The 22,204-nt window shown below is 42.3% G+C and overlaps 1 protein-coding gene across 1 annotated transcript in view; it reads left to right on the forward strand.

The window, feature by feature from the left end:
- LAMB4 (laminin subunit beta 4) overlaps nucleotides 1-22,204 on the forward strand; it is a 178,426-nt gene that overhangs the window by 76,836 nt on the left and 79,386 nt on the right. The window contains exons 14-18 of the mRNA XM_089685091.1: nucleotides 8,104-8,183; nucleotides 8,843-8,993; nucleotides 13,134-13,265; nucleotides 18,385-18,570; nucleotides 21,704-21,825. Of these exons, the coding sequence (XP_089541217.1) occupies nucleotides 8,104-8,183; nucleotides 8,843-8,993; nucleotides 13,134-13,265; nucleotides 18,385-18,570; nucleotides 21,704-21,825 (671 nt within the window). The remainder of the gene's footprint in view (nucleotides 1-8,103; nucleotides 8,184-8,842; nucleotides 8,994-13,133; nucleotides 13,266-18,384; nucleotides 18,571-21,703; nucleotides 21,826-22,204) is intronic.

The raw sequence follows: 22,204 nt of genomic DNA on the forward strand, positions 1-22,204 counted from the left end.
CACACTGCTGGTGTGTTCCATTTTTTGTCATAGGGTGCTGGGCTGGCAGATTACGGGCCTCCCATAGCTGCTACCAGGCCCCTAATCTGCCATGGGCCCCTGTATCGCCTCCTCATGCTGCTGCCAGGTCCACAGTGTCTCATGCCATGTGCCACTTTCAGGTCTCCTCACACTGCTGGTGTGTTCAATTTTTTGACATAGGGTGCTGGCAGATTACGGGCCTCCCATAGCTGCTGCCAGGCCCCTAATCTGCCATGGGCCCCTATACCGCCTCCTCATGCTGCTGCCAAGTCCAGAGTCTCTCATGGGTCCCTGTACGGCGTCCCATTGCTGCTGTCTCCATCGCCACACTCTGCCATGTGCCACTTTCAGGTCTCCTCACACACTGCTGGTGTGTTCAATTTTTTGACATAGGGTGCTGGCAGATTACGGGCCTCCCATAGCTGCTGTCAGGCCCCTAATCTGCCATGGGCCCCTGTACCGCCTCCTCATGCTGCTGCCAGGTCCACAGTGTCTCATGCCATGTGCCACTTTCAGGTCTCCTCACACTGCTGGTGTGTTCAATTTTTTGACATAGGGTGGTGGCAGATTACGGGCCTCCCATAGCTGCTGCCAGGCCCCTAATCTGCCATGGGCCCCTATACCGCCTCCTCATGCTGCTGCCAGGTCCACAGTGTCTCATGCCATGTGCCACTTTCAGGTCTCCTCACACTGCTGGTGTGTTCAATTTTTTGACATAGGGTGCTGGCAGATTACGGGCCTCCCATAGCTGCTGCCAGGCCCCTAATCTGCCATGGGCCCCTATACCGCCTCCTCATGCTGCTGCCAAGTCCAGAGTCTCTCATGGGTCCCTGTACGGCGTCCCATTGCTGCTGTCTCCATCGCCACACTCTACCATGTGCCACTTTCAGGTCTCCTCACACACTGCTGGTGTGTTCAATTTTTTGACATAGGGTGCTGGCAGATTACGGGCCTCCCATAGCTGCTGCCAGGCCCCTAATCTGCCATGGGCCCCTGTACCGCCTCCTCATGCTGCTGCCAGGTCCACAGTGTCTCATGCCATGTGCCACTTTCAGGTCTCCTCACACTGCTGGTGTGTTCAATTTTTTGACATAGGGTGCTGGCAGATTACGGGCCTCCCATAGCTGCTGCCAGGCCCCTAATCTGCCATGGGCCCCTATACCGCCTCCTCATGCTGCTGCCAGGTCCACAGTGTCTCATGCCATGTGCCACTTTCAGGTCTCCTCACACTGCTGGTGTGTTCAATTTTTTGACATAGGGTGCTGGCAGATTACGGGCCTCCCATAGCTGCTGCCAGGCCCCTAATCTGCCATGGGCCCCTATACCGCCTCCTCATGCTGCTGCCAAGTCCAGAGTCTGTCATGGGTCCCTGTACGGCCTCCCATTGCTGCTGTCTCCAACGCCACACTCTGCCATGTGCCACTTTCAGGTCTCCTCACACACTGCTGGTGTGTTCAATTTTTTGACATAGGGTGCTGGCAGATTACGGGCCTCCCATAGCTGCTGTCAGGCCCCTAATCTGCCATGGGCCCCTGTACCGCCTCCTCATGCTGCTGCCACGTCCACAGTGTCTCATGCCATGTGCCACTTTCAGGTCTCCTCACACTGCTGGTGTGTTCAATTTTTTGACATAGGGTGCTGGCAGATTACGGGCCTCCCATAGCTGCTGCCAGGCCCCTAATCTGCCATGGGCCCCTATACCGCCTCCTCATGCTGCTGCCAAGTCCAGAGTCTCTCATGGGTCCCTGTACGGCGTCCCATTGCTGCTGTCTCCATCGCCACACTGCCATGTGCCACTTTCAGGTCTCCTCACACACTGCTGGTGTGTTCAATTTTTTGACATAGGGTGCTGGCAGATTACGGGCCTCCCATAGCTGCTGCCAGGCCCCTAATCTGCCATGGGCCCCTGTACCGCCTCCTCATGCTGCTGCCAGGTCCACAGTGTCTCATGCCATGTGCCACTTTCAGGTCTCCTCACACTGCTGGTGTGTTCAATTTTTTGACATAGGGTGCTGGCAGATTACGGGCCTCCCATAGCTGCTGCCAGGCCCCTAATCTGCCATGGGCCCCTATACCACCTCCTCATGCTGCTGCCAGGTCCAGAGTCTCTCATGGGTCCCTGTACGGCGTCCCATTGCTGCTGTCTCCATCGCCACACTCTGCCATGTGCCACTTTCAGGTCTCCTCACACACTGCTGGTGTGTTCAATTTTTTGACATAGGGTGCTGGCAGATTACGGGCCTCCCATAGCTGCTGCCAGGCCCCTAATCTGCCATGGGCCCCTGTACTGCCTCCTCATGCTGCTGCCAGGTCCACAGTGTCTCATGCCATGTGCCACTTTCAGGTCTCCTCACACTGCTGGTGTGTTCAATTTTTTGACATGGGGTGGTGGCAGATTACGGGCCTCCCATAGCTGCTGCCAGGCCCCTAATCTGCCATGGGCCCCTATACCGCCTCCTCATGCTGCTGCCAGGTCCACAGTGTCTCATGCCATGTGCCACTTTCAGGTCTCCTCACACTGCTGGTGTGTTCAATTTTTTGACATAGGGTGCTGGCAGATTACGGGCCTCCCATAGCTGCTGCCAGGCCCCTAATCTGCCATGGGCCCCTATACCACCTCCTCATGCTGCTGCCAAGTCCAGAGTCTGTCATGGGTCCCTGTACGGCCTCCCATTGCTGCTGTCTCCATCGCCACACTCTGCCATGTGCCACTTTCAGGTCTCCTCACACACTGCTGGTGTGTTCAATTTTTTGACATAGGGTGCTGGCAGATTACGGGCCTCCCATAGCTGCTGCCAGGCCCTTAATCTGCCATGGGCCCCTGTACCGCCTCCTCATGCTGCTGCCAGGTCCACAGTGTCTCATGCCATGTGCCACTTTCAGGTCTCCTCACACTGCTGGTGTGTTCAATTTTTTGACATAGGGTGCTGGCAGATTATGGGCCTCCCATAGCTGCTGCCAGGCCCCTAATCTGCCATGGGCCCCTATACCGCCTCCTCATGCTGCTGCCAAGTCCAGAGTCTCTCATGGGTCCCTGTACGGCGTCCCATTGCTGCTGTCTCCATCGCCACACTCTGCCATGTGCCACTTTCAGGTCTCCTCACACACTGCTGGTGTGTTCAATTTTTTGACATAGGGTGCTGGCAGATTACGGGCCTCCCATAGCTGCTGCCAGGCCCCTAATCTGCCATGGGCCCCTGTACCGCCTCCTCATGCTGCTGCCAGGTCCACAGTGTCTCATGCCATGTGCCACTTTCAGGTCTCCTCACACTGCTGGTGTGTTCCATTTTTTGTCATAGGGTGCTGGCAGATTACGGGCCTCCTATAGCTGCTGCCAGGCCCCTAATCTGCCATGGGCCCCTATACCGCCTCCTCATGCTGCTGCCAGGTCCAGAGTCTCTCATGGGTCCCTGTACGGCCTCCCATTGCTGCTGTCTCCATCGCCACACTCTTCCATGTGCCACTTTCAGGTCTCCTCACACTGCTGGTGTGTTCCATTTTTTGTCATAGGGTGCTGGCAGATTACGGGCCTCCCATAGCTGCTGCCAGGCCCCTAATCTGCCATGGGCCCCTGTACCGCCTCCTCATCCTGCTGCCAGGTCCACAGTGTCTCATGCCATGTGCCACTTTCAGGTCTCCTCACACTGCTGGTGTGTTCAATTTTTTGACATAGGGTGCTGGTAGATTACGGGCCTCCCATAGCTGCTGCCAGGCCCCTAATCTGCCATGGGCCCCTATACCGCCTCCTCATGCTGCTGCCAAGTCCAGAGTCTCTCATGGGTCCCTGTACGGCGTCCCATTGCTGCTGTCTCCATCGCCACACTCTGCCATGTGCCACTTTCAGGTCTCCTCACACACTGCTGGTGTGTTCAATTTTTTGACATAGGGTGCTGGCAGATTACGGGCCTCCCATAGCTGCTGCCAGGCCCCTAATCTGCCATGGGCCCCTGTACCGCCTCCTCATGCTGCTGCCAGGTCCACAGTGTCTCATGCCATGTGCCACTTTCAGGTCTCCTCACACTGCTGGTGTGTTCAATTTTTTGACATAGGGTGCTGGCAGATTACGGGCCTCCCATAGCTGCTGCCAGGCCCCTAATCTGCCATGGGCCCCTATACCGCCTCCTCATGCTGCTGCCAAGTCCAGAGTCTGTCATGGGTCCGTGTACGGCCTCCCATTGCTGCTGTCTCCATCGCCACACTCTGCCATGTGCCACTTTCAGGTCTTCTCACACACTGCTGGTGTGTTCAATTTTTTGACATAGGGTGCTGGCAGATTACGGGCCTCCCATAGCTGCTGCCAGGCCCCTAATCTGCCATGGGCCCCTGTACCGCCTCCTCATGCTGCTGCCAGGTCCAGAGTCTCTCATGGGTCCCTGTACGGCCTCCCATTGCTGCTGTCTCCATCGCCACACTCTGCCATGTGCCACTTTCAGATCTCCTCACACTGCTGGTGTGTTACATTTTTTGTCATAGGGTGCTGGCAGATTACGGGCCTCCCATTGCTGCTGCCAGGCCCGTAATCTGCCATGGGCCCCCGTACCGACTCCTCATGCTGTGACGTTGCAACAAGGTGGAATTCAACCCTACATATGTTAGACCGCCTTTACGAACAGCGAAAGGCCATCACAGATTTCCTGATGTTAAAAGCGGATAAAGGTACTCCCTGTGTAACTTAGATGTCAGCCATTGGCAGCTCATGCGTGACACCTGCGCTTGCTCAGGCCCTTTGAGGAGGCCACGCTATTCGTGAGTCGGCAGGACTATGGGATGAACGACGTCATTCCTCTGTTGCACGTCCTGGAACAAATGCTGTTAACAATGGCTGGTCAGGGTGCAGTAGACGTGGCGCACAGATCTCAACGCCACATGACCCCTGTGGGGGCAGGACAGGAAGAAGAGGAGGAGGTAGAGGAGGACATTGGTGCTCAGGAATTATTGAGTGAAATGGGTGGTTTTTCCACTCAGCGGACAAGAGTGGAGGAGCAGGAGCATCTGGTAGAGGAGGAGGAAGAGGAGACAGAGGACCCAGACGCACCGTGGCAGTATGCTGTGGAGATGGAGGCAGGGAGTCCCTCGCATTCCTTGGCACAAATGGCCCATAGCATGCTCGCTTGCTTGCGTACCGACAACCGAATAATAACCATCAGACAGAGGGATGACTTTTGGCTGTCCACCTTGTTGGACCCTCGCTACCGTTCAAAAATGGTGGCCTTTTTCACACCTGCTGAGAGGGAGGCCAAAATAACGTACTATAAAAACCACCTATGTAGTCAGCTGGTCTCTGCCTTACTGCACCAACGTCCATCCTCAGACACTGTGGGCCCTGTGCGCTCGCGTTCCGCTGCCATGGCAGCAGGGGAGGGGTGGGGTGGTAGGAGCAGTGGCAGCTCCACCAGCAGCAGCTGCCTCAGTCTGCAGTCGATGATGAGTAGCTTTCTTCACCAGCGCAGTGAGGAAACTACTAACCAGCCACAGCAGCAGCATCAGGTGGACCTAGAGCAGGACCTCAAACAACAGGCTTAGGCCTACTTGAACAGCACCCTGCCAACCGAGGTAGACAATCCCCTTGACTACTGGGCAACGAAACTTGACCTTTGGCCCCAACTAGCTGAATTTGCCCTTGAAAGGCTGTCATGCCCGGCCAGTAGCGTGGCATCGGAGCGCGTGTTTAGTGCGGCAGGAGGTATTGTAACTCCACGGAGGACACGACTATCCACCCAAAGTGTGGAGAGACTCATGTTTGTGAAAATGAATCAGGCGTGGATTAGTCTGGATTTCAAACCACCAGTTCCTGACACAACTGACTAAATCCGCCATGAATCATGCCCCAAACGTGCCACTTTCAGGTCTCCTCACACTGCTGGTGTGTTCCATTTTTTGTCATAGGGTGCTGGCAGATTACGGGCCTCCCATAGCTGCTGCCAGGCTCCTAATCTGCCATGGGCCCCTATACCGCCTCCTCATGCTGCTGCCAGGTCCAGAGTCTCTCATGGGTCCCTATACGGCCTCCCATTGCTGCTGTCTCCATCGCCACACTCTGCCATGTGCCACTTTCAGGTCTCCTCACACTGCTGGTGTGTTCCATTTTTTGTCATAGGGTGCTGGCAGATTACGGGCCTCCCATAGCTGCTGCCAGGCCCCTAATCTGCCATGGGCCCCCGTACCGACTCCTCATGCTGCTGCCAGGCCCGTAATCTGTCATGGGCCCCTGTACCGCCTCCTCATGCTGCTGCCAGGTCCAGAGTGTGTCATGGGTCCCTGTACGGCCTCCCATTGCTGCTGTCTCCATCGCCACACTCTGCCATGTGCCACTTTCAGGTCTCCTCACACTGCTGGTGGTTTCCATTTTTGTCATAGGGTGCTGTATGGCCTCCCATTGCTGCTGCCACCACCGCCACACTGTGGCTCCACACTCTGGTTTTGGCCAAATGAGTGAAGTGTGCGGTGATTCTAAGATCGACGGCACTCATCTGCATGTCATACTGACTGTCAGTATTATTTCTCTTCCCCAGCAGACTCCAAGGGCATTTATATTAAAGGTACAGTGTTCTGCACTAATATAAAGGCTCTCTGAAGCCTAGAAACACCCTTTTATAAGTTAAATTCGCAGCGAATATATTCGACTCGAATCGAAATTTTTCCACGAATTCGCCGAATCAGTCGAATTGAATTTTTGAATACTTCGCTCATCTCTAATCTTGATGGAATAGTCATGTAGGAGTGCACAAAGGGGAGAGAATATTATCAGCTCGGTTTTACAGAGATTTAGTTTAAGGAACTAGTGTGACATCCATGCTGTTATGTCAGTAAGTTAGCTTTAAAAGGAATTGAACAGCAACACAGAAAAAATATAAATGTTACTTATTAGTTTAAGGGAAAGCTGAAAAATTTAGCAGTCTTTTTTTTTGAAGATTGCTACTATATATAAGTTTTCGGTTTCGATATTTCGGGTGAATTCGTTATTGTGTATCAAAATTATTTGAAAGGATTCAAGATTTTTGGAGGCAACTGAATAAATAATGTAAAATTTAGCAGCCCCAAATTTTTCAAACTTAAAGCAGAACTCCCAAAAGGGGAAGTTCCACTTGTTGGCATCCTCCCCCCCTCCACTGCCACATATGGCACTTTTCGGGGGGTTTTGACAGGTACCAGCTTCCACTTCCAGTTGAGTTTGCAGTGGTGATCTCCAGCCTCTCTTTCTTCTCCCTGCAGCCTTCTGGGACACGTCACAGGTCCCAGAGGACTTCAGGACCAATCACAAAGTGCATGCACAGTAGGTAACTGGCCGTGAGGCCAGAAGACTTCACAGCCGTTTTCCCTTAGTTAAGATGCGGATACCTGCACTCGAAGCCGATTAATGAAATTAGCTCAGGTGCGGGCATCGCCAGACACCTGGACATGTAAGTGTCCTTATACTAAAAGTCAGCAGCTACAGTATTTCTAGCTGCTGACTTTTGATTTTTTTTTCTTGAGTGATCAGAACTCTGCTTTAAGAACTGCATTAGACTGTGGAACTGAACTCACTGACCGTAACAATTACAAATTCAATTTAAATCACAAATTTACTTGAATCCCAAATTATCAAACTAATTAAAAAATTTTATTAATTTCCCCTTGAAATGAAAGAAACAAATGCATTCATTAATTTAGGTATAATGTTTTTCAGATTCATTGATATCCGTTCATGTATGTTCATTCAGAGATTCCTATACATCTGAATCTCTGAAATCACATTTTCATCCAAAAAATAAATTTGCAACCAAACAAAAAGCATATATCTACTCTCTGGCTGAACCCCAAATAACTGTAAAATGCTGCCACAGCTTCTAATCCATCCACACTCTATCAGAACTAAAAAAAAAAGTTGTAGTTGGACATGCAGATATGTAGAAGTATAACAGATTAGTCATGAAAACATTAAACATATATTCAAACATCACAACACTTACTTTCATAAATCAGCACTTGGTTTAAATGGATTTAGCCAGCCCCAATCTAATATTTCAGCATGAGTAAATGATCGTTCAAATGCATTTTTTTGTCATCCTAATTATAAATTTATCTATTTTTGTTGCATTCTAGCCTGGTTATTGGGGGCTTGGGAACAGCCTGTATTCTTGTTCTGCATGTAACTGTGATATTGGAGGAGCGCGCAGCCTTGTGTAAGTCTAACATTTAACACTTAATGAAATCAAATCACATTTGTTGCATATTTGTCGAGTTTGTTGCATATTTGTTCACTTCTGAGGAATACTACTGCTAATGAGATACTGATTTCTTGTTATATACATACCTGCAGCATGCTTTGTGGAAATGACAGATTACATGTATGTAGTGTCATGTAGTTGTCCACTTGGTTATTACTTTACAGTAGAATAGATTGCTATGGAATACCAAAGCCAATGGTTTGTAGAATTTTCTAAATGGTATGCTGCAATTAAAATGGAAAATGAAATTGCGAATGGAATTTATAGTACACAGCCCACCTTCCCAAAGTTTCTTCATATCTGTACCAGGCCTCCTCATACACAACTGCCTTGAGTTGCTCACTAAATAAGTACTGTACATGAATGTATAGATGTTTTTAAATAAGGGAATTGATTACTTTATAGATAGCCAGACCAAGGAAAGGTTAATTCAAGCTAAATTCCATTGTTTTATATTTCCTAATAGCTGGTTGGTTATTAAAGCCATCATATGGCAGCTGTCTTTAAACAGCACAACAAAAGGGAGAAAAGTAAAACATTTTTTGTAAATGAACTGACCTCTTATTAAAAGATGTAAAATTAATGTTTTTATTGCCATTTTTTCATCCTTATAGATGTTCCCAAAGTACTGGTCAGTGTGACTGCCTTCCTAATATAGTGGCTCTTCAGTGTAACCAGCCTGCAGATGGATATTACTTCATCCCCCTGGATTATTACATCTATGAGGCAGAGAAAGCACAGGCACTCTCTGGATCAGCAACCATAGTGAGTTATACAGGGGATTGCTATATTAAGCAACAGTTCAAATTAACATAATTCATTCATTGAAAGATCATAATCACCACCAGTTTCTGCAGATTTTCAGAATCCACTTTAAAAGTTTCAGTGGACTTCACACGATGCACTTTGAGTCATGTTCACTAATGCTTTTCCAGTTCAATACTAATCTTGTCCCACACAGTGTTAAGCCAGAGATAATAGGGTTGACTTACTAAAGCCAAGGGAAGTTGAGCTTGGCAAGGGATTTTTTCCCAGAGCTTATTTAATTAGGTGACTTCATTCATCCAATCATCTGCATGCAAAAATGCGGGGTTTTTTGTTTTGTTGTGTTTTCCTTATACCTGATTGGATATTCTTTGCAAAGTGAAATTTTGCCACATTCACTAAGTTTGGGGGGGATTTCCTTAGAAAGTGCAACTTCCCTTGCAAAGTGAACAGCCTATTTTTCTTTAGTAAAACAACCCTATTAACTTAAATTGATTAATTCAATATACCAGTTAAAAAGTCAGCAACTCCAGAAAAACAAAGCATTTCTGCACCCGAATACAGAATTCAGCTCAAGTCTGGCAGTAAGTTTTATGCACTGTTGTTCCTTATGCAGTTTTCTTCTAAGATATGCTATTTAAATGCTACTTTTTCTTCTTTTTTGTTTCAGGGGGAGCAGCAGTAGTGCTTGTAACTACAAATATACATTTAAAAAATAATTATATTATGTAAATGTACAAAAGCAATAACAAAAGAAATAGTGGGGCATGTCAATGTTTAGGTGTCCATTCCTGAAAGCCATGTAGGTTACTCAGGCCTTGGGTTTGTGTTGAATTTTTTGTAATAAAATACAGTCAAATGGGTGATATATTAGCAAAGGGATTAGTTTACTGTATGACCAAAACTGATACAGGAATATTCACCACTGGCTGAAATGGAAACATGTACATTGACTGCAGTAGACTTTGTCACAAAAAAGGTGTTAAGATTATTCACAGGATACATTTGGTGAATATTCACTTCAATTCATGTGTTGAAGAAACAAGTGATTGGACATGATTGGACAATTGAAAAGAATATTTACACAATTTATTGAGTGAAGATTCTCAGCTTCTTTAGTAACACTGTTCAACAGGTAAAAAGTTTTGGGCATAAAATTAGCTAATCTTACATAATTTTGGGGTGCTGAAAACGAAAATGACCCTAAAAAATGTTGATTGGCTCTAGTTTCCATGATATATTCACCCATCTAATGACGTAAGCCATTCAAAATTATGATGCAACTTCAGCTGCATATTGCACAATTGATACTGGTGACCAATAGAAAATTGCATGTATACTGAGATGATGCAATATTAGCCTTTAATTGCATCACTTCACTGCATAAAAGCTGCAGTATCTGTAGCTGATTGTAGTTCGACAGCGTCTTTACATTTCGTTTTATGCTTATATAGGCTACTCAGTAATGCCTCGAACTTGTGTGAATAAAGCAGATAATTTCTGCTATATCTGCGGTGAAATAACTTTTATCTCACAAAAAAGGAGGATAACAGGAATGATTAAGAAAGCCTACAACTTGTATTTTGGCTGCAAGATAGGAGACCAGGACAAGAGCCGGGCACCACATATATGCTGCAATTCTTGTGGGACGGCACTGGAGCAATGGTTGAATGGAAAAAAGGCATCTATGCCTTTCGCTGTGCCAATGATTTGGAGAGAGCCAACAGATCATCTTAGTAATTGTTACTTTTGTATGGTGCCTCAAACAAAAGGGCTAAATAAGAAGAAAAAGTTATCTGTGCACTATCCAAATATTCCATCGGCAATACGTCCAGTTCCTCATGGAGAGGGGCTACCAATTCCTAAAGCACCAGAATCCTTCGTGGTTGAGTCAAGTGAGGAAGAACCTGAAGCGTGTAGTCACGTGCAATTGTAAGAGATAGCCCTTTCCTCGAATACAAGAGAAAAGCCAAGAGAAGCAAAACCGACACAAACTGAAGACAAAACTAGTGAGAATCCTAAGTATTAAAATGATACAACTTAGCTTATGGCTATAATTTTTCTTGGTAATCCTATGCAATATATTATGCCATTTAGGCTTTGTTATGTAGTCAATATCACTTGCTTTATATTTGTGGAAAGACATCTATCTATATAATTATTGTGCATTATGTAGTCATTACGCCTATAGTAGAAAACTTTCCGTTTACAGAAAAACTAGAGCCAATTGACAAATTTCATTGTTATATTTGAACTCAGAATGTGAAATTCATTAAGAAATGGATCCTTTTGTTTCCAAAACTGGCAAAAAATAAAAATTTGTTGAACAGTGTAATCAAATTAAACTTGTATCAAGCATAGAGCAATTCAAGAGCTAGACTTAATTCTTCTATAACTTCATGTCATGTATCTTTCATTTCTGGTCTCTTTCTCAGTACCTCTGACCCTTCAACTGACCATTCAGACCTTTTTTTCTGTGTGCACTACAGTGCAGCAATTACCCTTTGGGGTTGATTTATTAAAGGCAAACTGGCTGTTCACTATGCAAGTGAAGTTGCATTTTGCAAGGGAATCTGCACCAGAGTTTAGTGAATGAGTAGAAGCTCTGCTGATTTCCATTATTCAAACATCTGAAAGCAAAAATACAGGTTTTTTTAGTTTCCTTGCACCTGATTGGGTAATCTTTACAAAGTGAAACTTCACCACATTTACCATACTCTGGGGCAAATTTCCTTGCAAAGTGCAACTCCCCTTGAAAAGTGAACAGCCAATTTGCCTTTAGTAAATCAACCTATTTGTCTAGTTAATGCCTTAGTGGAAACAATTGAAAAAGTAGACAGCTAGTAGTGATCAGAAAATACTTGCAGTTACCAAATGCCGTCTGTGATTGTAATAATTTTTGATGATGATGTAACTGAGATCTCAGCTGCATTCAGTGCTCTGTTACTGATTGAATAAACAGCTTGAAAGGGAAAGCGTTGGGTCTAATGATCCAGAAATTGTGACCACTGTGCTCCTGTGCAACCTTTTCCTGGCTGTGGGAATGTCAGGACAGACAAATATGAAAATAGGAGGGCAAGCAAGACATCATGAGGGAACTTACCAAATGTCACCACAAAGCAAAACAGTTCAAATGTAATGTATCACCAAAATGTGATAATCAACTACACTCACCGGCCACTTTATGGGGTACACATGTTCAATTGCTTGGTAACACAAATTGCTAATCAGCCAACCACATGGCAGCAACTTAATGCATTTAGGCATCTAGATGTGGTGAAGACAACTTGCTGAAGTTCAAACCGAGCATCGGAATGGGGTAGAAAGGGGATTTAAGTGACTTTGAACGTGCCATGGTTGTTGGTGCCAGATGGGCTGGTCTGAGTATTTCAAACTGCTGATCTACTGGGATTTTCACTCACAACCATCTCTAGGCTTTACAGAGAATGGTCCAAAAAAGAGCCTGCATTTTTCTGGAAAAAAACTCCTCTGAAATGATTAAGCAACTAAAGAAACTCTGTTTCAAAGTACATTAATGGTTGAGTTTAAGAGATAAGTACTCATTTGAAGCCTTAATAGAAGCATAACAACCAATTTAATATTTTTGCAGTGATACTAAAGAAAATAAACTTGATTTGGCATGTTTAAATATCCTGAAGCACAAATCTTTGTTAGGATATTTGTTATTATTGCCCATTCTTAGGACTAGCTAAAATGTTCTGATCTATGCTTTTGCACTTCCCCAACACAGTTTATAGAAAAGATCTGAATAGTTTATTTCCATCAGCTCACATATCCAAGCATGCCATGTACTCACAGAAAACAAAGTCAGTCTCAAAATTCACTCATCGTCAGTGTCAAGCACAGTTAATTATGGACGGGTGATTACTTCAAATAGAGAAAGAATTGATTTTGAGCAGACCAGAAAACCCACATAGTAGTACACACGTTATCTTAGCTGGCATTAGACAATACAGGATATGGGCATGTACCTTCTTTTCAGAAATATCTGTACAATAAGCACCAAAACAAATATCATTATTATTGTTTTATAGTTTGTGGCTCCAGCTACATTCTATAAATCACAAAATGTACGCTTCTAGCAATGCTCCACTTAAATACTCTCATCTTGATTTTCAGCTTCATCCAACACCTATGCCAAAATGCCAGGATTATTTCTTGAAACAAGGAATAGATTTTCGATTTGAGAATGACAGAATAATACTTAAATCAATGCCAAAGAGAAGTGTACAAAGTAGACGTCAAGCACAGGTACGGATTTATGTTTTATGGCCTCTTGCAGGATTTGTATCTCTTAACCATGCCTTAGTTTCTTGCTACTAACTATTTATCTTATCTTGGATTATAAACTCTTTATCCTCTAGTTTATACATGCCCAGTCTTAGGAAATCTTTTGGAGCTTATACAATGTCAGCCAGTATGTTGTCCTCATTCTTCATAGTTCATTCCAACACACTGATCCAAAATTTCCTCAAAACTTTCCATTTCTATTTATTGCACAAATGAAAATCATTTGGGTGAACACAATTTTTTTAAGGCTTGGTTCACACCAGATTCAGTAGGATTGCTTTGGGCGGTCATTCCAGCCCCACCACATGACAAGGCAAAATGCTTTTTTCTCCCTATCTACCTGGTTCACACCACCACATTGGGCAGCTGACAGCTGAACTTTATGAGATATCTGTGTAACCACACAGCACACCAGCTGCTGTATTGCAATGCAGTGGCAGGTGAGAACAAGACCTTAGGCGTTCACATCAAGGCATTTTGTATCACAGGCAGAATCACTATGATTCTGACAGCAATCCAAAAAAAACACTGTGCAAAAATGACAAATCACGCCACGCCTGATCAGGTGCCATTCATTTTCAAAGGCACCTAAAATTTGGTGCAGTTCTATCACAATTGCTGCTCAAAAGAAGCTCCTGCTCTTTTTTGGATAACAAGTTTTATGTGATGTAGTTTGCCGCGATTGCAGTGCGATTTATCATGTAACAAGCACGGCAGAACCACACCGCATTTTAGGTGCCATTGAGGGCTGCCATTGCAGGTCTAAATACTATCTGTGTCTGAGGTGAGTATGTTTCAGTTGCAGTCCCTTAACAAATAGGTTAATGAGTGTCTTAAAAGTGTCAATTAGATAACAAGCCTCAAAGGTTAATAACAGCTACATAAAGGAAAATAGGGATACCATCATCCAGAATGACTATAAAGAAGCTAAAGGGAAATACCCCAAAAATGGAATCAATGGACTATCTTGGTACCCATTAACAATAACATTAAAAAAATGATATATTTTTATTGGTAGAAAAAATTTAACATTTTTGTCAGAGATATTTAAAACCACATAATTTAATAGCATGGTCTAACAAATTACATAGTTCATAGTTATTGTAGCACCGCCCCCTACATGTTTCACAGAAATAGTCCGCTTCTTCAGGAGAAAAAGTCAAGATATAGATTATAAAGACTCTGAAACAAGATCATAATAATCAAAATACAACATATCATAAAAAATATATACACTATATAGTGATACATCTAGATCAATAGACAGGTTGCTTACTAGTGTAGACTCATGATGGCAAAGGACAAGGGCACCAACATACCTTCCCCACGGCGGACACTTGGGGCAAAACAGTAAGCACAGTTACCAGGCACACCACCTATACGACTAAAAAACACCAAAATTATCATATTAAGAAAAAAAAGAGAAAATACCGTACATTAACCTTAAAACAATACTATAGAAGCTAGGCCAGGAGGGAGTTGAGGATATTGGAAAACCACAAAAAGACCATAATCTAAAAGTTGGGAATATCTATCTCAATTAATACAATGTTGAGTGTGGCCACATGGACATAAACTTAAGGAAATATAAAGATCAATTCTGTGGAAGTATATATGCAGCCGAAATAAATCAACCTATAAATCGCCAATAGTACAAAGTAAAAATAAGGGAGTTTCCAAAGCATACAATCCTCCTTGTTCAGTCAGACTGCAATAGTTCAATATTTGTATCCAGAGCCTTCCATGTAAAGAATTAATTAGGGCCAAATACCAGTAGATAAAGCATCAATAAACTCTGATCTACCTTATATGGGTCCGGAAAACCATCCCCTCCTGGCAACGCCCGCATTAGAGGGCCGAACAGGCCCATTATATATACCCCCAATCCACCGCCGGTGTCTGATGTCACCGGACCAGATCCCCCCAACCATAATTTATGAAGTTATAAAAAGGTCAGAACTACTTATCTATTTATTTTTTCTGGGTCAATACTGAAGTTGAATCATTGGAAAGACTAGCATTCTCAAAGGAGACTTCTGCCCCTATTATTATTATTACAGGTACTTATATAGCACAGCGCTGTACACACATATATTGTACATTTCTATTAATCTCTCATGACAATGTACATTTAACTCCATGTGCAACCCAACCATTATGCTGACAGGGTCAATGCTCCCCCAGAGATGACAGTATAACAATGAATCCTAACTCGTTTTCCTTAGGGTTCACCCAAAAGCTTGTCCTCATTCCACCTCCAAGTACTATGACGCTAGGCAAGCCAACACCAAAGTCTTCACTTAAATAATAATAGGCCAAAAAATTACTAACAAATTAGGAAAGAAAAAGTACACCCAGATCAAGGTATCAAAAATACATGAACACACCTGTTTCCTTACCTTTTTCAGCTTCCTTAAATGCTTCACCCCACAGAACTATAACCTGAAGTCACCTAATTCTCAAAAGTTTTTAATAAACTGGCTTGAAATGACAACCACCCCAATTTATGCCTAGATTTTGGAGAAAGATACAAATGGAAGGGCATTGCACAGAACAAACAAAACAAACATTTTCCTAGCATACCTATCAGCTAGCCACAAAAATCCCACTGAATAGCAATTTAAGTTAAAAACATGGATTTTGCACAACATTTTCAAATACTGTATATGTGGAAGTCACACTACAAATATAGCAATGGATAAATGAAAGTGTCACTAAACCCAGGACCCTGTATTCACTGTATCTGGTCTCCCACAGTACACACAACACGTAAATGCAATTATTTTAGTAAATATAAACTGCTAAATACCTTTTCTCATCAGCAGTATATAGTCTTGGGACTTCTATCAGTGTCCAGCAGAGCACTGGTTAAAGCTTGTAGGAGGAGTTTTTATTCTCCCTTGATTATCCTATGAGGCCGCAGAACCCCTGACCCCCTGTCTAGACAGCATTGATTGGCCCTGTGCTGATCACATGCACCTCTCAAGAAAAAACTCTCTAGCAATGCACACCAAACTGAGCATGTGCAGAGTGACTCCCAGAGCTCTGTACTATTAGCATATGTATTGGGGACAATAGAAGAAGGGGAGGATCAAGATTTTTTACACAATGTAGAGGATTAACCCCTTAGGTTCCTTAGAGGAGCTGTGTCCTTTGCTTTTATTACATATACAGACTGATTTTAGTGTTGTGGGTTTAGTAACACTTTAAATGCAACTATGCCTGAAGGCAGCTCATTGCTCTTTAAGGTGCAGGGACACACTAGAAACCAAGCACAGCACAATGGCAACTAAATGCATCCAATGTGTTCCCATGTCAATTCCAGCAGGCTAAATGAAAATCCAATTAACAACTTGATTTTAGAGTAAGGTGCACATTGAAGAGCTTTGCACAGAACAAGCAAAACTATGTTTTTTTTTCAGCAAGTTACAATGTTGGTTATAGAAAGAGAGGTTTTAGTTGTACACATGATGTTGGTTATAGAAAGAGAGGTTTTAGTTGTACACATGATTTGCAGATATATGTTGAAGTTGCACTGCCACCTCAAGGACATTCTGTAAAGTGTGACTAGCTAATCCTTTAAACTGGTAAGGATAGAGCATTTATGCTTGTCAACCTCCCCATATGGAAGAAAAATATATTTCAAATACTACAATTTTGGCCATATTCAATATATTTCAATATATATGTATATATGAAAAATATTTTTAAAAATACATTTCAAATATGGAATGCGTTTACAAATATATGTAAAAATATATGTTAAAATGACTTTTTCATATTTTAAAAAAAATCTGAAGAATATATTTAAAAAATATCTATTTTTTTAAATATATTCTTCAGATTTTTAATAACATATTAAAAAGTAATTTTAACATATATTTTTACATATATTTGTAAACGCATTCCATAAATGCAGATTTGTATTTTTAAAGACATACAATATATTTGAAATGTATTTTTAAAAATATTTTCATATATTTTGTAATAAAAATGCATTTCAATATATATATTGATTATGGCCAAAATTGTAGTATTTCAAATATATGGCAATATATTTGGGAAGAATATTTTTAAAATATATTTCAAATATATTTTTCTTCCATGTGGGTCATGGTACTAACTGTCTCTGTTATATACACAAAGAAAGAGAGGTTAATATATACAAGAAAATGTTTTATAAATAATACATCTATTGATTTTACACTGTTTTCAAAGTTGTCAATATACACTCCAGCTTCCCATTTTAAGGGTCCCACAAAAAGTGCATCAACATTCTCTTTACTTTTCTTTTAATGAACTTTACAATTGCTATTATAATTATTATGATCATTAATATTTTCAGTACATTCACCATTGAACAAAATAGCTTTTAGATTGTTGTAACTTCTGTCTGCTACACAGTCATCTATCTGGTTTGAGGTTTTACACTCGGTCAATGGGGCTGATTAAAAAAAATAGTTGAGAATCTTCATTCAATATATTGTGTGAATATTCACTTCTGTTATCATGTGAAAAGCAATTTAGTGTTCACTTTGAATATCCATTATTTTATAAAGATGAAATAGGTAAACATGCCTTTCTTTTCCTGATTGTATAATTAAAGTGAATTATTATGCAATTTTATGAGTGAAGATTCTCAATTCCTTAGTAAAGTAGCCCTAGTATCTATGTTGTTTTATGAGTACTTTTCTATTGAAATACTGCTGTAAGCGCTTATCATCTTACATTCACTGCAAAACTAGCTAATCTTGATTCTTTGCTGTCCTTTTATGCACACTATAGGATCTTGTTGTTGATCTCTACGCATCTCCTTTTCCAGTCTCATTATTCATATCAGTATCTTAACATCATTTGTTTATTTGCAAACAATTGTGCCTGTTCATAAAATGTCTTTTATTCCTTTTTCTTTTTCCACTGTAAGGACATGGACATTTATTAATGAAATAATTAAGATTTTAACAATCATGCTTTGGTGCCTATTGGGGAAGGGGGGATATAATATATTGCCAATGAAATTGGAACCCATTAACTTAGGATCAAACATAAATGACTTTTAAAGATGTTTCCCTCTATCTAGGAAGTTGTCCCATTTGGTACACAAGGTTCTGTAGAACTTGTTTTAAGGCAGCCAATACCAGGAAAACCAGTGACATGGACAGGACCTGGGTTTGCACGTGTTCCACATGGCGCTGGACTGAGATTTACTGTCAATAACATTCCATACTCCATGGACTTCATTATTGCAATCCGATATGAGCCAGAGGTAAGATGCTGCATATTTATATGCTAAAGGCATTGGTATATGTTTCAATGTTTTTATGAATGTGAAAAATTGCTCTTTTCATTCAGTTAACCCTTTCAATATTGTGGTTGTACTTACATATTCTCCCACAGATGACTGAGTTTAATTGTTTTGTAGACATGCCAACAACAGTTCACATCACATATGAATTACATAAAAGCTGTACATACATCCAGACCTAAAACCATATTAGTAAAATGATGGTATGCCAAACTGCTAAAGTTTGCACACATTAATACTACTGGGAACCGTAAGAGCTTTAGTTACAGTAAAAAGGAAGTGTGGGGATTAAAAAAAAAGCAATCATACTCACCTAGGTGGATGCAGCATCGGTCCAATGATGCATCTGTCCCCTGCCACCTTTTGAGAACTAAGCATTCAAAGGACCACTGATTGTTCAGTTCTCAGGCTGGAGTGAGCAGAGAGTGGTGACTGTCAGTCACTGGCTCTCTGCTGTGCAGCAGTCACTGGAACACCAGACTGTGGAGAGGGCCCGAGTGGCTAGTTCAGGCTCTCAGAGGCTCACTTACAGGCTGAGCCAGCTGCCGGTCAGGCATCTAGGTGGATCTCAACATAAATTTGGGATCCCTCCAGAGTCTGGACAGGCTGAGTGACATCAGCTCACAATGAATTTAGCCCGCTGTCAGCTGAAACTGGGTCACAGGAGTGCACTTAGTTCAGGAGAAGTATGGCCATACTTATTCTTAAATACTAAACTACAATTAATAATTTAATAATTTTGCATGTTATTACTGTCATAAGGGACAGCTATGCCCTCAAAGTGACATTTACACCAAGGCTTACATTAGAGATCTAGGGACTATAAGGATGCCTGTTCATTTTTTGAGGGATTTCACTTCACTAGCTACCATTGCTGCCACACCTGATCCCATTCATATCTGAGAAGGTGCTTTTTGGTATTAAATTGAGACATAATGAGTTTAAACAAAATCCTGGTGTCTCTGCTATGTTTTGAACACGGAGACAGGTATCTCTATACCACATGGTCAGTATATGGAGAGTAAAATTTTCAGCATTAAGCAGTTCCAGGTTTATGCTGAAGGAAGAAGAACCAGAAGAAATGAGGGAGCCTCCTTTCTTCTCCTAATATATATGTGGCCAGCAGACCATTAGCTGCAGAATCATATACCCATTTACTGCAGACAGCCACATGTACAGTAGAAACAAGCACACGCTGAAGTTGAAATAATAAATATAACATGGCTGTTCTGCTAATAAAAAAACATCTTTAAATGTTAATTTAAAAGCCAACTGTATGACTTTCAAGTGTCCAAACTAAGCAAAAAATGTGATTTCCCAGATTAACAAAGCTTCATCATGTACCAACCCAAAATGACTGTGCTCACAAGACATTAAATAATTCTCTCTTGGAATATATTTAACTGTATAAAATCATGACATACAGTGGGGATCGAAAGTTTGGGCACCCCAGCTAAAAATTTGTATTAATGTGCATAAAGAAGCCAAGGAAACATGGAAAAATCTCCAAAAGGCATCAAATTACAGATTAGACATTCTTATAATATGTCAACAAAAGTTAGATTTTATTTCCATAATTTACACTTTCAAAATAACAGAAAACAAAAAAATGGCGCCTGCAAAAGTTTGGGCACCCTGCAGAGTTAATATCTTGTACTGCCCCCTTTGGCAAGTATCACAGCTTGTAAATGCTTTTTGTAGCCAGCCAAGAGTCTTTCAATTCTTGTTTGAGGTATCTTTGCCCATTCTTCCTTACAAAAGTCTTCCAGTTCTTTGAGATTTCTGGCCTGTCTGTCAGACACTGCTCTTTTAAGGTCTATCCATAGATTTTCAATTATGTTGAGGTCAGGAGATTGTGAAGGCCATGGCAACACCTTCAGTTTACGCCTCTTGATGTAATCCCCCGTGGAATTTGAGGTGTGTTTAGGATCATTATCCATTTGTAGAAGCCATCCTCTCTTTAACTTCAGCTTTTTCACAGATGGCATCAAGTTACCATCCAAAATTTTCTGAAATTTTATTGAATCCATTTTTCCTTCTACTCATGAGATGTTCCCTGTGCCACTGGCTGCAACACAACCCCAAAGCATGATTGATCCAACCCCATGCTTAACAGTTTGACAGAGGTTCTTTTCATTAAATTCTGTGCCCCTTCTTCTCCAAACGTACCTTTGCTCATTCCGGCCAAAAAGTTCAATTTTAACCTCATCGGTCCACAGAACTTGTTTCCAAAATGCATCAGGCTTGTCTATATGTTCATTTGCAAAGTTCAAACGATGATTTTTGTGGTGAGGACGTAGAAGAGGTTTTCTTCCGATGACTATTCCATGAAGACCATATTTGTACAAGTATCTCTTTATAGTGGAATAGTGTACCACAACTCCAGTGTCTGCCAGATCTTTCTGGAGGGATCGTGTAGTCAAACGTGGGTTTTGAATTGTTTTTCTCACAATCCTGCAAGCTGTTCTGTCTGATATTTTTCTTGGTCTTCCAGATCTTGCTTTAACTTCCACTGTTCCTGATGACTGCCATTTCTTAATTACATTCCGAACAGAGGATATTGACATCCGAAAACGCTTTGCTATCTTCTTATAGCCTTCTCCAGCTTTGTGAGCGTCAACTATTTTCAGTTTCAGTTTTCTAGACAACTGCTTAGAAGAACCCATGGTGCTGATTGTTGGGGCAAGGTCAGATGAGTCTGGGCATTTAAAACCTTTGAGATTGACATCACCTGGTCTTCCCAGATGATGATTGAGAACAATCCATGGCACTGGCAGGTCTCAGCTTGGCAAAGGGGGCAGTGCATGCTATAAATTCTGCAGGATGCCCAAACTTTTGCAGACGCCATTTTTTTGTTTTCTGTTATTTTGAAAGTGTAAATTATGGAAATAAAATCTAACTTTTGTTGACATATTATAAGAATGTCTAATCAGTAATTTGATGCCTTTTGGAGATTTTTCCATCTTTCCTTGGCTTCTTTATGCACATTAATACAAATTTTTAGCTGGGGTGCCCAAACTTTCGATCCCCACTGTACAATGCTAAATATTGCATTGCATCTGTTACTTTTCTTCTTTTGAATGCATTTCTATAGTCATTGGAAGATTGGATGGCAAGAATTATGGTAAACCTTCCAAAGGATGGGTTGAGCGAGCGCTGCAAAACCAACAAACCTCTGCCAGAAGGATATACACTTCACTTGCTTGCCACTAACAGGTAAGCTGTAATTCTTCTTCAAAGTCTTTTTAAAAGTATACATCAGGGAAAAGAGGGCTAAGGCTATCCCTGTGCTATCACCGTGCTTGGCTCTGGCCTCCAAATGCCGATGCAGGAAATGTCCAATCCAAAGTAAAGCAGGCAACCAGATGAAAATTCAGCAAATTCTTTATTTATTTCATCTTAAAAGGTTCCAATGCAAAAGCCAATACTAGCGTGTTTCAGCCTAAAGAGGCCTTGAAAAAGTAGCTGAACTAAGAATAATGCCTCTTTAGGCTGAAACACGCTAGTATTGGCTTTTGCATTGGAACCTTTTAAGATGAAATAAATAAAGAATTTGCTGAATTTTCATCTACTTGCTGACTTTGGATTGGATATT

This window comes from Staurois parvus, unplaced genomic scaffold, assembly GCF_062004578.1.
Source record: "Staurois parvus isolate SC_StPar_1 unplaced genomic scaffold, SC_StPar_1.0 ptg000019l, whole genome shotgun sequence".
In the NCBI taxonomy this organism is placed as follows: domain Eukaryota; kingdom Metazoa; phylum Chordata; class Amphibia; order Anura; family Ranidae; genus Staurois; species Staurois parvus.